Source organism: Acinonyx jubatus, chromosome D2 (assembly GCF_027475565.1).
Source record: "Acinonyx jubatus isolate Ajub_Pintada_27869175 chromosome D2, VMU_Ajub_asm_v1.0, whole genome shotgun sequence".
NCBI classification, from domain to species: Eukaryota; Metazoa; Chordata; class Mammalia; order Carnivora; family Felidae; genus Acinonyx; species Acinonyx jubatus.
The window spans coordinates 38,071,079-38,085,430 of record NC_069393.1 but is presented as its reverse complement, the minus strand read 5'-3'; the positions used below and the strand labels follow the sequence as shown (position 1 = coordinate 38,085,430).

Below are 14,352 nucleotides of genomic sequence, written 5' to 3'. Positions count from 1 at the left end.
AAGGACAAGAGAAGGGCAGCGGTTCTTGCAGGGAACGGGGCGGGGTGGTGACGGGCCCTCCGGCTTGATGGGTTTGTCTGCTCTGCTGGTGCAGGGCCCGAAGACACCCGGTCAAGGAGAAAAGTGTGGGCTGAAAAGCAGCCTGTGCCCTCGGCCAGGAGAGCACCTGTTTCTGCCTCCAGGAGGGGCTGCTGGGGGGGGGGGGGCAGCTAGGTCTTAAGAGATATGTCCTGGCCCTCTTTGTGAGGCTCATCTTGCCACCACCTGCACAGGGAGGCCCCTACCCTGGCGTGTGTCTGCCCAGAACCAGGGCAAAGCGCCCCTAAAGCGGGCATTCAGCACACATCTGCCGCAGCTGGAGGGGGAGGCAGCCTATTCAGAGAGGTTGGAACAAACAGAAATGAATTTCCAGATTGCTCCATTCTTCTCCTAAGCCCCTAGTTACTGCTTCTTGTGTGTGTGTGTGGTGGGGGGGAGGGGGCGGGCACTGGGCATCTGGAAACTCATTTGCACGCCAAGCACGAGGCCTGCCGGATCGCAGCGACGGAGGGACTGCTCGGCTGCCAGCACAAAGGATGGCCACAGATGGTGCTGCCCGCTGCCCGTGGCCGCGCCTCCCAGCCCTCACCCTTCCCGGGGGGCACCACGCCACGCAGGAGCTCTCCTGCAATGTCACGGGCCACCCCCCTGCTTGCTCAAGGACAGCCCTTGTCTTCCCCCTGCTAGTGGAGTGGTTTTCCGTTATGGGAATAAAAGGGAGCCGGTGGCATAGCAGAGCCTGGCTGTGAAGAGTCTGGAACGCTGTGAGCAGATGTGACATGTGCATTAGGCAGTCACGGTATCACACAGATGCCAGGACAGCCACGTTCCTACAATCAGGAGGCAAAGGGCAGGGAGCGAGGGAGGCAGCACCCTTCACCCCCTCGGCCTGAGCAGCCGGTGAGCACAGAGGCCACACTGGCAGACACATGGTGGCGGCTGCACAGGCACAGTGCGTGCTCTCTCATGGTGCAAGCGAACGCAAGCTGTTCTGGGGCAAATGCCGGTTCATGACGATGTGTGGGAATGTGCAGCCAAAGAAGGAGTCTGGGCACCATCAGAAACCCTGGAGGACTGACGGACAGAGGCAGGTAGGGGATCACACAGGGACAGAGAGACAGCCCAGCAGGGTGGGGTGTGTCTGGATGTGCACTGCCTGTATGCGTGCATCTGGGCCGAGCTGAGTGCGTGTGCTCTGATGGGGCAGCCCCGCCTGCACGTCTCTCTGGCCCTGTGTCTCTGCTCTGGGCACTCTCTGCGGTGGGAAAGGAAAAGGGACCACTGAGCACAGGCTCTGGGACTCGGGAGGGATGCCAGGCACGAAGAGTCCCCGGATGGGGTGGGAGGGAGCGGAAGGTGTGGTGCAGAGTGCATGAGGGTGCCCGCAATGGGAAGAGTTTCGGGAGGGGATACCAGCCTTCCACATCTCAGGGGCCCCTCGTACTGTGTAGACAGCCACCGTGGCCAGCCCTCTGGCCGGTCCTGGGAGGACCACTCACCCGGACAGCCTGGGTTCCACCCCTTAGAGCTACATGACCTTGGGCAAATCATACGAGCTCTCTGGGCCTCAGTTTCTTTACCTGTTAAGTAGGCATTAATGGCAATGCTCACTCCTTGGAGGGCTGTTGTGACATGTAAATGACACTAACCCCTACAAAGTGCTGAAAACAGTGTCTGGTGTAATAAGCATGGAGGCCCAGAAGGCACCGTGTGTGGTCTCTGGAGAGCAGGTGAGGGTCTGCAGATGCTCCCTGTTCCCACTGGCAGGAAAGCACCTTGCGAATGGGAGGAGGCCATCCCAGCCCCCTCCAGGAGGTGTCAAGGCAGCCCCAATGGGCACCAGTGCCCCCGCTGCCCCAAGAGAGGGCAGGGACAATGGTAAGCAGGCCACGGGAAGTGGGGGCTAGGTGCCCTGGCCCTGTAGTCCCACAGGTGACAGTACTTGGCTCATGTCCTGCCACCGTGAGATTTCACACAGGCTACTTCGTGGCTTGGAGACCCAGTTTCCCAATCTGTGAAATGGGCTTAACGGGGGCTGCCTGCCTCAGAGAATGGATGTGAGCTATGATTAGTGTTGCCAACCAACTACAGGGCTGTCCGAGCAGAAGCCAGAAAGGGAGGGAGGGTGGGCAAGGGAACAAAGGAACCCTGTAACCCACAGTAGTCCCAGAAGAGCAGCCCCCTGCATCCCACACCCACCACATAGCCCTGGGGGAGCTGGTGAGGCACTGACTTTGGAACCAGTCCACGAAACCTGATCCCAGCTCAGTCTCTACCACCTACGTGACACCTTGAGCAAGTTGCCTAATCTTCCTGTGCCTCAGTTTTCCCATCTCTAAAATGGGGTGGTGGTATTCTACTCCCCACCTCATAGGGTAGTTGTAAGGATGAGCTGAGTTACCATCAGGCCCTAGTAGGTACTATCCACGTGTTTGCGACGATGACAATGGGCATCACTGACCCACTGGTAGATGAGTGCCCAACAGGATGGGGGCCTCGGTGTCTCCGGCCACTTGGGGCCATACAACAGAGTCAAATGAACCGAAGAGGAATGCGGTTCCAGAAGTGCACAGGGGCTGGGGTGGCTGCAGGGCATCTGTAAGTCCCAGGCCCTGGAGCAGATGATGCCCAGCTGGCTGCAGGCTCTGTGGAGTGGCCCCTTCCTCCTGCCTCCCTCCTGAGCCGCTGAGGTGGGTGCCAAGGGGCAAAGTGAGGACAATATCATGTGCCCTGCTCCGCCGGAGACACAGGATGCAAAAATCAAGTCCTCCCTTAGAGGCGGCTCTGCCTTTGCTTCAGCCACTGGAAAGGTGCCTTTAGCCCTGAAAGGGAGGAATTTGGGCTTCCCTGGGATCCACCATGGGACCCCTAGCCCAACAGCAGCCATCTGAGGGGTTCCTTGGGGTCCAGAGCAACCCAACACCCAGACTCGGACACCTCACCTGGCCCTATCTTAAGCCCTAGTCTTCAGCAGCCAAGTTCCTGATGGCCACAGCACAGGGGAAGCAGCAGCCCTGAGGGTCAGTGGACAGGAGAGGGGACTCCAGCCAGGGGATGACGTGACAGCTGAGTTCTCGCTCCCACTGCCTGCACTCGTCACTCTGCAACTTACCCAGGGAGCCACAGGGACACCGGATTCCCACTCCAGACCTGCCATGGACCTAAACTAGGGCCATCTGCCACAGCATGTGTCTTACAGTTGATGTCATATTGTGCTGTGATTAGTGGTAGGACTTCCTTCCTAGTGGGACATAAATATTGGTGTGCATGACAATGGGGGGCACCTTCTATTACTGGGATGCGGTAGATGTGTCTAGGGACCCCTGTGCCAGAAGATGCTATGGCTAAAGCAGCATGCACTCTTCTGAAAGAGAAATGGAAATGAACTCCAGGTCTGAGCATCAGGAGGACACAGGATGCACATCTAGGAGGGTAGGGTGGGAAAATGGCCGACATTTGCTCCCCAAGATCTTCCTGGCTATTCCGGAACCCTGCAGCCACCACAGGGTGCTTGAGGGACAAGCAAAAGGAAACCAGATACAAAAGTGAGGGCAGGTCGGGAGTGGCGCCCAGGGCATGTTAGTCCTGGCTTGTCTCAGATGTGTCCTCCTTGGGGGCAGTGACAGGACCTGCATGTCTCTGTACCTGAGGCTGCTGGCAGAGGGGACACGCAGGAGGGGCTGGCCAGATGGACTAGTGGGACGGGCTGGTCTCACCAGAGAGTTGGCGGGGTGGGGGTGGGAAGAGGCTGCGCGGCAGGATTTGGGAATTGCCTGGGTTCCAGGTGTGGGGAGGGGGGTGTGGGTGAAGCTGCATTCTCCAGACAAGCCCAGCAGCCAGCAGACAATGAGCCGGTGCGGGTGGAGGAGAGGCAGAGGCTGGGGTCGGGGAGTTAGAGCATCAAAGGGGTGATCGAGCTCACCTGGGCACAGGAGAAGGGCTGCCTGCCCCTTGCCAGGCTGCACTCCAGCTTGAAAAGCAGCCAGGCACCAGAGGCAGCCAAGTGGCCACAGGAAACAAGGCATTTGTTCTTTATGGAGGCGAGCAGGGGACGTTCAGACAGTGAGAGGCCTGGGCTGCTCATTCTGGGGAAGGGTTGCAGACTGGGAAGGGATGGGAGCAGCCATGGATGGGGAGGGGGGGCGTCAGGGGGAAGGTATAGAGACCTGGATGTAAGGGCCAAGCCAGACAATTATCAAATGCACTGCAGCCTGGGGAAGCTACATGCAAAATGAAACAAAGGCATATTAAGTATCAAAGAGCATCTTAGCGACTAAAAGGCTGCTGGAGAACAGAGGAACTCTGGGTGTATATGAGTGTGTGTGTGTGTGTGTGTGTGTGTGTGTATGTTTGAGAGAGAGAGAGGAACAGAGAGAGAGAGAGACAGAAGGGGGGAGGGAGGAGGAAAGGGAAGAAGGGAGAAAGGAGGGGCTTCTGAGACCCAGGCTTGGGGCAGGACTCAGAGGTGCCCAGGAGGCTGTGGCCACCCCCTGGGGAAGGGGGTGAGGAAGATTCTTGCAGGGCGAGGCACAAAGATCCCTTGGGAGCATGCCAGTGGAGTTCACTGCTCAACGAGGAATATTAAGGACCCACTCTCAAATGTTTCCGTGCCATCAGCTCACTGCCATCAGGACCGTGCCATCAGGACCCTCTGAAGTGGGAGCAGGAGCGGGAAAGTCTGGCCTGGGCAGCTGGAGGGCCCTGCCTGGTGAGTTGGGAGCAAGTATGGGCCTCCACGCTGGGCTCCTCCCAGCTCCCCACCCCGCATCTGAGGTCCTGTTCCCCGATCCACCCAAATTCCCCGGGAGCACCTCAAGCCACCTCAGGGAGACATCCCCGCCTCTGCCCCCCACAGAGACCAGTGCAGCCCGATCATCTCTGCAGTGTGTCCCCTTTGCTTCTTGCCTCTTGCAATCACCTTCTGCAGGCCTTGTCCCTTCGCCCCTGAATTACGACAAGCCCGGCCCATCATTTATCTCCGTCTCCAAACCTGCCTCCTGCCAACCCACACTATGCAAGGCGGCCAGAGGAATTTTTCCACAAATGTATTCTGATCACCTCTCTCCAGTCTGTGTCCCCGGAGGCTGTACGCTGCTTGGTAGGGATGGGAGATGTTCAATGGATGCGGAAATGAGTCAGAGAGCCGGGCTATCCGGGGGAAGGTGCGCTTTTGTGTTGTCACAGCAACCCACGGGCCATGATGGGAGCCGAGGGGTTCGCTTCTGCAACCCTGACACCCAGCACGGCCCTTGGCACAGGCTATGCACCAACACAACCAATGCACTGAAGAGAATCGCAGCTGATAACCTAATACAGGCAAGGCGGGAGGGACGGACAGACTGCACTTGCTGCATCCGAGAGCGAGACAATCGGGGTCAACCTGTGACCGGTGCCCTGTGGCTTTTAAACCTGTCAGCAGCTCCCCATTCCCCAGGGGCTGGGACCTGGCCTCAGGAACATCAGCCCCGAAAGGAATCCTATCCGGACGGGTCTAGAGATTGGCGCTGTGATCAAATAACACCTGTAACTGAGTCAACTGACACCTGTTTTGTGACACGCACACCCACTGGCGGGCCACGCCAAAGTGGAGTAGGAAAGGTAAGCAGATTACAGAAACAACCTCAGTTCCTATACCTTGGGAGGCTGGCTGCCGCCCTGGGTTCTCTGCTCTTGGGTTGACACTGGTGTTCATGTGGACAAGTGGCCATCTCAAAGGGGATCCCAGAGCACCTCGCCTAGGGCTCCCTGGCCATGCTCTTTCCCCCTCCAGCCTCCAGACCCAGGCCACGCCTTCCCAGCTTCTGACCTTCCTTTCATCCTTGAAAGGGGCCTTGAGACCCACTGCCCAGGGAAGCTTGGGAGTAAGAGACCACGGGGACTTCTGCCTGTGTCCGGAGACCAGGATCCCACTCTCCAGAGCCGAGCAGGGAAAAGGAGTAGTGAGGGGCCAGGAGGGGAGGAGGTCAGGCGGGGACTGGTCTCTCCCTGTCATCTATAAAGTGGGAAGACAAGAAGAGGAACCTCTGTTCACAGGCCTGGTGTGAGGAGTCCCAGGATGAAGGAAGGGCCCAAGCTCTAAACCACATGTAAGAAATGGCAAGTCTTTGCTGTAGAACGCTGACTACCTCCTGCCTCCAGAAGGCAGAGTGGTGGAGAACACACGCTGGAGCCAGTCAGCTCGGGTTCAAATCCCAGCTCAGCCATTTGGCAGCTGTGTGACCTGGGGTGAGTTACTTAACCTCTCTGTGCTTTGGTCTTCCCTTTAGTAAAATGGGGATAGTAAATATTACCTACCCCCTAAGCTGTCGGGAGGATTAAACCAGCTAATGTACATCAAATGCTAGTACAGTGCCTGGCCTATACAAAGGACTATAGGCAAATAACCGTTTGTGTTGTTACTGAGCACATGGCTCCTTTAAGGACAGAGAGGCTGCCCTGTGTCCCCATCTACATGCTGTTGCTCAAATAAAACACAATTTCTTTCACTCATCTGTAAGAGCGTCACAAAAATGCTTATATACCACGGGCCCGAGCTTGTAGCACCTCTTTCATGCTGGGTGTTCCCTGGGCAGGCAGCGCTGTCCCCTAGTTCCCAGCTATGCCCGTCTTCCCTGCCAGACTCTCTGAAGCGGGCAAGACAATAGGCCCCCCACATATCTGAGCCCAGAAGCTGCTCACTTCCAGCCCTGCTCTCAGGCCTCGTGGTGCAGGTGGCCAGTTTGGGCAGTTTCCTTCCCCAAGAGTGCCTGGGAGTGGGGACTGACTTTGCAGCCCCCCTCTCTAACCGGGCTGACAGAGCAGCTGACAAAGGGCCTCTCCTCTGGCCCCACACGAGGGGTGGTTAGCTGGGAGGCCCGGGCAGATCCTCGGCCCCTCCTCAGTCCACATGCCTCTGCGTATCTAGCAGGAGTGGGATGAGCGACAGGAGCCAAGGGCAGGATTCCTGCTCTGACCCATGACCCCCAAGCTGTCCGTGGAATTGTTCTTCTGCCTGTCCTCCTCTGTGGGCCCACTTCTGTCGGGTCCCCTGGAGATGGAAAAAGGGCCCCTCCCTGCCAGTTCTCCAAGGTCATCTCCTCCCAGAAAACAGCACAGGATGCACATGACCACAGACAGGCAGAGCCGGGGTCAGTGGCTGCTTGGGCTCAGGAGACCCAGTGTCAGCCCTAATGTGGCCACTGACCCAGTGGGCCGGCCTGGGGTCTATGTGCATGCCTCTGAAATGGGGTGACGTTGCCCCAGCATGGACAGGGAGGGTCTGATGGGATCACGAGCGTGCAGAGACAGCCCTTTGCTCGCCTGCCCGGCGCCCCCTGCCTCACTGAGCCTCACAAACCCCCAGCGGGGGCCGCCAAGGATGAGGCGGTCCGTATTTTAGGAAGCAGAAACAGAGGCCCAAGAGCAGGTGATTCAAACACAATAGTGACCCGGGGGCTGGTCCAGGATGGCTTCTCTTTCATCTCCCTGCGTCTGTGGTGTCACAGATCTGAGAACAGGCACGTCCCCAGGAGGCAGCTCTGTGCCTCCTGCCCACCTCTCATCCCGTGAGTTGGCGCCATCCCAGCTTCTTGTCCCACGGTCTGCACCAACTTCCTGTGTGACCTCTGGCAACTTCCTCCTGTCTCAGGGCCATATGTGAGAGGGGGGCAGGTGCTGTGCTCTCTGAGGTCTGTGGCTCCACGAATCAGCCCTGGTCTCATAAGGGGGCTCACATCTCTCAGGGCTGAGGGCAGCCTCCACCCTTCTTAATCCTGCAGGTGCTGTGGGATTGTGGGATGAGCTACCTGTCCTCATGTCTGGCCTGGACGCTTCCCTCCCCGGGTGTATAGAAGGAAAGGGCTCCAGAGATCTCACCTTGCCCAGGTACCCCATTTAATAAATCCAGGAGCCCAGAGCAGGGAGTGGGAGTGCTGAGGTCTGAGAGCAGGACCCGGGGGTAATGGGGGTTGGGGAGGGGGTAGGACTTCCCTCTGGTTACAGAAAACATCGTTCCTGGGGGGTTGTGGGCTGGACTTTGGTTGGCCCTGACAGCTGACCCCTGGACCATAAAACAAGAGGTACTTTCCTTGTGAGAAAATCTTACTCTCCTGCAAAAACAGCTGTATCATTGTACTACCACCACCGGCAGGGGCACGCTGTCCTCAGTTTCAACTGCTGGTTTTTCTAGATCAATCCCACACTCTGCTCCCTGCTCTGTCACCTGCCATCACTGTGGGGGTAGGAAAGTCAAGACAAGGAGGAATCATCTGCTGGCCCTCTGGCCGCCAGTGACCCTGCCCCTCTCCTTGTCTGCCTGCCCTTTGTATCTGCGCACACACTCAGGCCCCACACGTGGGGAGGACGGACCAGGCTGGCAGTGTGGCTGGCCCCGGATGAGCACGGAGGCTCCTGGCCTGCTTTGCCTGGCCCTACCTGCATCCTTGTGCTCAGCATCCTGCCATCTCGGGTCCTTGCATGGCCAGAGAGGGCCTCTGGGCTGTGTCCTTCCTCCCAGAAGGCTCTACACATGCCCCCATCCCTCTCCCCTTGGGTGTCTAGGTTGGCAGGAGCTAGGAGGCTCAAGGCATGTTAACTCACCCTGGGAACTGAACTCCAGGGGACCTCAGAGCCTGAGCTGTAGGGATGATTCCCAACCCAAACCGGTTTGGCTGTCCTTCATCCTGCTGGGCAGGTCCTCAGACCCCAGAGGAGATGTCAGACAGGTTGAGCCTGTCTGTGGGCTTTAGGAAAATCCCAGCCTGGAAAAGTCCCTGCCTACTTCACTCCACCACCTAGAGCCTTCCAGGATAACTGGTTCAGTTGAAAAGACAACCGAAACAAGCTCAGGGGGCCATTTTCATCAGAAAGAGAATGCCCCCTTTTCCTTAGTGGTGCCCCTCAGTCCTGCCAGCCTGTGGGATGGGCCTAGGCAGAGGCCATGGGCCAAACTGCTGCTGTCGCTAAGACCAGCTGGCAGGGAGCCATCACTGTGTCCTGTGCCCCTGCGAGGGGCGTGTGAGCTGGCTGTGGACCCTCATAAGCTACCTGGTCGTGGAGTGGCCACAGCCCCCATCATAGAGACGAAGGGCAGGCACAGAGAAGCTGGGGAACCTGGCTCAGGGCACACCTGAGCATGTGACAGGCTAGGACCAAGGCAGGAGTTTCTCCTCTTACTCCAGGGACATCTGCTGCTAATAGGGTAAGGGTAGGGGTCTAGACCACCTCAGCTGAAAATTCTACAGCATTAATAGCAAAGCAAGCATGCTGGGGAGGGGATGACCCCAGACACCCCACAACAGACTAAAGCCAGGTGGCCTCTGTGCATCTGTTCCCCCCCCATCCTGGAGGGACATGGGTTCCAAAAGGACAGGTCCTTTGGCCACTCAAGGATTGACCAGAATATCCACTGGGAGGAGGGTCCTGAGAGTCAAGAAGTCTCCCTAGCTCCATTTTGCTCCAAGGTGCCACCCAAGCAAGATGGAGGAGAGCTCTCCCCATACTGTTGGCCCTGGCATGGCATGCCCACTGGGTCTGCAAGACCAGACCTGGGCCACATGGGCACACAGTGTGCCCCCAGGAGCCATGGAAGCTGTATGCCCCTCATTCCAGCAGGTGCCACCCAGAGAGCCGGTTTCTGTCCTGTATGTATAGTTTCTCCTGGGGCCTGAACACTCACTCTCAGGTAATGGGGGGGCGGGGGCAGTGACAGGAATCCGGTTCTTCCCTGGGTAGCTGACTTTGCTGAGGCTTCCTAGCTCAGTACTTGGCAGTGGGTCTATGTCCTCCTTCCTCCCACCCCTAGCATAAGGAGAGGTCGGAGTGGAGCCAGGCCCTTCCCAGGCTTGACCAGAAGCCGAGTCTAACCATCATGCTTGTCCATCTTCAAGGTAGGCAAGGGGGCTGTGAGTCTGGGTGGTGGGGGTGAGAGGCCTGGCTGTGCACTCCCATCATTAGCTCTGGCCCCGGTGGCCAAACCCAGGCTCTTGGCCCTCGTGGGAGCTGGAGCCGACAAAACCCCAAGACCCTCAAATGGAGGTTCCCTTTCACCTAGCCTAGGCTCACGAAGCCAGAGTAGACCGTCCTGGGGTCTCGAGACCAGGCCTTGGGAAAGGTGCTGATCCCAGGGCGCCTTCGTTTCTATAAAGGAACCACCTGGAAAGCATCCCGGCCCCAGAGTGACTGAAGGTGTGTGTGCCATGGGGACAAGGACAAGAGAGAGACTTGGGGCGGGTGGCGCTTTGCCTGGTGATCCAGGTACTTGACTACTGAGAATTGACTTTAGGTCACTGACTGCTCTTTGAGAAAGAGCAAGCTGAGAAAAGACCCGCTGGCCAGAGCCCCAGCTCTTTTGCCTCCAAGTATTTGGACCACCCCCAATCCTTCTCCGCCTCCCCTGGCTCAGGGACCTCCTTAACCTGCAACAGTCTCAGGTTCACAGTACAAGAAAGGCAGACGATGCTCCCTTCCTCCCCAGCCTGGGCTCGCGAAGGGAAGACTAAACGATACAAAGGCTTGGGCAGCACAACAAGTGGGTTAAGGGTGGGGACAGAATTCCTGCTCTGGTGCCAGGCACTCTGCAAATCAGGCCCGTGTTTTTAGCTCGGGGGCAGGTGACCTGGCCCCACGCTGTGGGAGATGACAGCCTTCCAGTGCGTTCTCTACCCAAAACCGTGTTGCAGGGTTCTTTTCTCTTATCCACGCACCCAGCAAGAGCAGTCCACCGCCTGCACATTTCATGTTTCTGCCTTGGCTTTCTAGTGGATCGCTTCTTTCCTGAGAAGCCCTGAGTGTGGATATTTGATGGGACCCCGGTAGCCACCCATGGCTGGCTGTTGCCATGTCTCCAGGTGCCTAGCGGGGGTTGGCAGTGGGTAACCTGGCTGCCTGAAACACCAGAACGGTCCCACTGTGCTTCCCTAAACTTCCCGGTTTAGTTCCGGGGCTTCCGGACTAGCAGTTTAGCACTGCTTCCCGGTGCAGTTTGGCGACTATCTCATATTGTCGACTTGTTTTAGTTATGGATAGGTGGACACCACTCGAAGAAAAGATGACTTAGAGACTGAATTTATAGAACACGGGGGAGGGGCGGTGGGCAGGAAATGGGAGAGGAGTTTTCTCTTTGCAGAAGCTCCTTTACGAGATGAAATGATTCTCTGCGAGGTTTCTTTAAATATCCAGCTGCCTTGTTGCAATGAAAATAATCATTTATAAGAATTCCATTGACATACAGTACTTCCTGGCTGCACCTGTTTCTTAGAGAGTAACACATCTGGGTGATGTCTGCATGAATCGGTGTCCTGGATGGTGAGGTCCCGGGGCAGGACTGAACCACCTGGATCTCCAGGCCAGGGGGGTTCCAATTTTGCTTGTGCATCAGAATCATCTGGAAGGCTTGTTGAAACACAGAGTGCTGGCCCCCAGTGGGGTGTCTGATTCAGCGGGGGTGGGAAGGAACCCAAGAATTTGCATCTCTAGCCAGTTCCGAGGCGATGCTGATGCTGCTGGTCTGAGAACCCCGCTTTGGAGAACCACTGCTCTGGACCAAGGGGGGAGCTCAATTGCCATTTGCTGCGTGATTGGAGAAAGGAGGAAAAATTCCTCCCTTTCCCTCTTTGGGTTCAGAAGGCACACAGGCTCTCAGGTCAAGGGGAACTGTGTGCTTGGCACATGATCTCTAACACTGTCGGCTGACTTCCCCGATTGTTACGTTCAAGGCCCTGGCGGTCTGACCCTGGCCTCTCTTCCTGGCCCCGGGTATAGGAGAAAGAACACTGGGTAGGGAGTCCAAAGTGGGTGAGTCCAGGTTTTATCTACTAGCTGTGGGCTGTGTGGTCTTGGGCAAGATCCTGGCCGGTGTGTGCACCTCTTTCTTCACCTGCAGGTAAAACAATCTCACCCACACGCTCTGAAGGTGTTAACAGGGCAACCCTGACAGTGGCTCCTGTGGTTGGAGAACTGGACTCAGGCCAGGCCCTGTTCTGAGCCCTTTGCACACACTGTCTCACGCAAGCCTACACCCTGTGAGGTAACTACTGTAGTCTCCCCAGAACTTGCTAGTGTGTTAGCTGTATGGTCCTGAGCCCTCTCTGCCCTGGTACCTGCCTCCCGGAGTGGCTGGGAGGTCCTGCGGGGCTCAGCATGGCTGTAGCTCTCGGGAGGCAGCCCCAGGTAAGGCAGGCGGCGGGGGGGGGGGGGGGTTGCAGACAGCAGCCTGGGCCACCTTCATTCAGGCCTGGCTCCGGGTTTCTCTTCCAGAGCAGCTGGGGGAGGGAGCCGTCATTTGTTTAGGCCTCTGCAGTGTTTAATCACCATGCCGCTCTGCCTCCCTCCTCCCCACCCCAGCACTTGCTCTCTCCCTGCAGGAAACGGCTCTCTGCCTTCTGCCTCCGATGGAAGCCATGAAAAATTAACACAGCACCCAGGAAACACCCGGGGCAGGGAGGGGCGTCGGAGCCAGATGACTGGCTGGTCCTAACCCAGCAGGCACCTTCTAGTTGGGCCAGTTGGATCCTGAGGAGGCTTCTCAAGGGCCTGCTGGTCACATAACTGACCACCGAGCAGGGCCTCAGGGTCTGGACGGCCATCAGCCTGGGCGTCCGGAGCAAACCCAGCTGCCCCTGAGGGAGCTGCAGTGCAGGGCCTTCCTGGGATCTCAAACCCCTGGAGGATCTGAGGACCAGGCTGTCCTCCCCGCCTCTGTCCTGAAGACAGCCAGGCCATGCCGGGACATGCCCTCGTGAAGGTCAACTGCGAGCCAGGCAGAAACTCGACACATCCCTTCTCTCCGTTCATTTTCCTGACAGCCCTGTGATGTCAGGATCACTACCCCCATTTTCCAGGAGGAAACTGGCACGCAGAGAGGTTAAGGAATCTGTCCAAGGACAATCAGCCGGAACAACCGGCAGAACGGGACTGTCCATTTTTAATTAACACGATTACTTTCTACGCACACAACAGACAAATCCATTCTCCTTGTGAAGCTAACAGTTCCGACAGAGATGCGAAGAGGGATTGGGGCCCACATATGCTGGCCTCCAAACGCCTGATTCTTCCATGACATCTGACGGTTCCACCTGTTACACCTCACCACCCTCCCTTCTTAACTTCCCAAACGTTACTTTGAAGAAGTAATGTGTACCCGTGATTAAAAACATGCAGAACCAGGAAAAGGGCACGAACCAAAACCAGCCTCCTCCGACCCCAGTCTTGTTGCCCAGCTCATCTCAATCAGGGTGAATCATGCCAGAAGCTTTAGGTTTTATTTCCAGAGCTATTTTGTCATTTACATACGTCATGGCCTTTGCTACGTCCAGCTGGAAGGTTCTCACCCCGGATATCCACACGGTTCATCCCCTCACCCAGTTGTCCTCACTCGGTGAGGGCTCTCCCGACCCTTTCCAGTTTATAGATTGTAATATCTCCCCTGCCACCAGATTCCCTCTGTTTCCCTCCCTTGAGCAATCTTTCTCCACAGCTATTACTTTTTATCCTGATGACCACTCCCTGAACCAGAGCAAAAGCTCGTCCTAGGCAGGGGTTTCTTTTCTTTTCTTTCTTTTCTTTTCTTTTCTTTTCTTTTCTTTTTTCTTTTCTTTCTTCCTTCGTTTCTTCCTTCCTTCCTTCGTTTCTTCCTTCCTTCCTTCGTTTCTTCCTTCCTTCCTTCCTTCCTTTCCTTCCTTCCTTCTTTCCTTTCCTTCCTTCCTTCCTTCCTTCCTTCCTTCCTTCCTTCCTTCCTTTCATTCTTTTTCTTTCTTTTTTTAATGCTTTATTTGAGAGACAGAGAGAGAAAGACAGAGTGCAAGTGGGGGAGGGGCAGAGAGAGAAGGAGACACAGAATCCGAAGCAGGCTCCAGGCTCTGAGCTGTCAGCACAGAGCCCGACGCCGGCCTCAAACTCACAAACTGTGAGATCATGACCTGAGCTGCACTAGGACACTTACCCGACGGAGCCACCAGGCGCCCCCCTAAGCAGGGGTTTCTATGTACTACGTTCACTGCCACATCCTCAGTGCCTAGAACAATGCCCAGCACACGGGTAGCAACATGAATGGAAGAGCTGGGTGTGGACACAGCACTAGTGGGCAGACCCCGCCCTGATACAAAGGGTGGCATGATCTATGTGCTACTCTCAGCCTTCTTAAGAACACATGTTGCAGCTCAAAGAGACCGTCACTCCCGGAAGACAGGATGGAGCCTTTTCTATCTCTTGTCTCTCCAAAGATCCAGCCTGGTCTGGGGCACACAGGAGATGCTCAGAGCACAGAATGACCAGAGTGGAAACCTGACCTTTACTTCACACGACAGACCACCCCCCCGCCCCCCGCCGCCCCGAAAA

At 56.8% G+C, this 14,352-nt stretch overlaps 2 protein-coding genes across 19 annotated transcripts in view; one reads left to right on the top strand and one right to left on the bottom strand.

Annotated features, from left to right (window-relative positions):
* Window positions 1-14,352, bottom strand: part of ZMIZ1 (zinc finger MIZ-type containing 1) — a 229,593-nt gene that overhangs the window by 34,404 nt on the left and 180,837 nt on the right. The gene's annotated exons all lie outside the window — the stretch shown is intronic.
* On the top strand, window positions 175-13,556 carry LOC106969696 (uncharacterized). Of its 8 annotated transcripts, none has more exons than XR_008292026.1 (5): window positions 175-1,130; window positions 4,657-4,747; window positions 5,474-5,637; window positions 6,073-7,902; window positions 12,381-13,556. XR_008292026.1 is itself a non-coding variant. In XM_053206999.1 (3 exons), exons 1-3 carry the CDS (start codon window positions 969-971, stop codon window positions 6,127-6,129), a joined length of 1,200 nt encoding a protein of 399 aa, XP_053062974.1. In that variant the 5' UTR covers window positions 175-968; the 3' UTR covers window positions 6,130-12,038. The 8 variants fall into 8 exon arrangements, 3 of the variants coding, with proteins under 3 accessions (XP_053062974.1, XP_053062975.1, XP_053062973.1); XR_008292027.1 differs by having other exon boundaries at window positions 5,459-5,637; XR_008292025.1 differs by having other exon boundaries at window positions 5,456-5,637.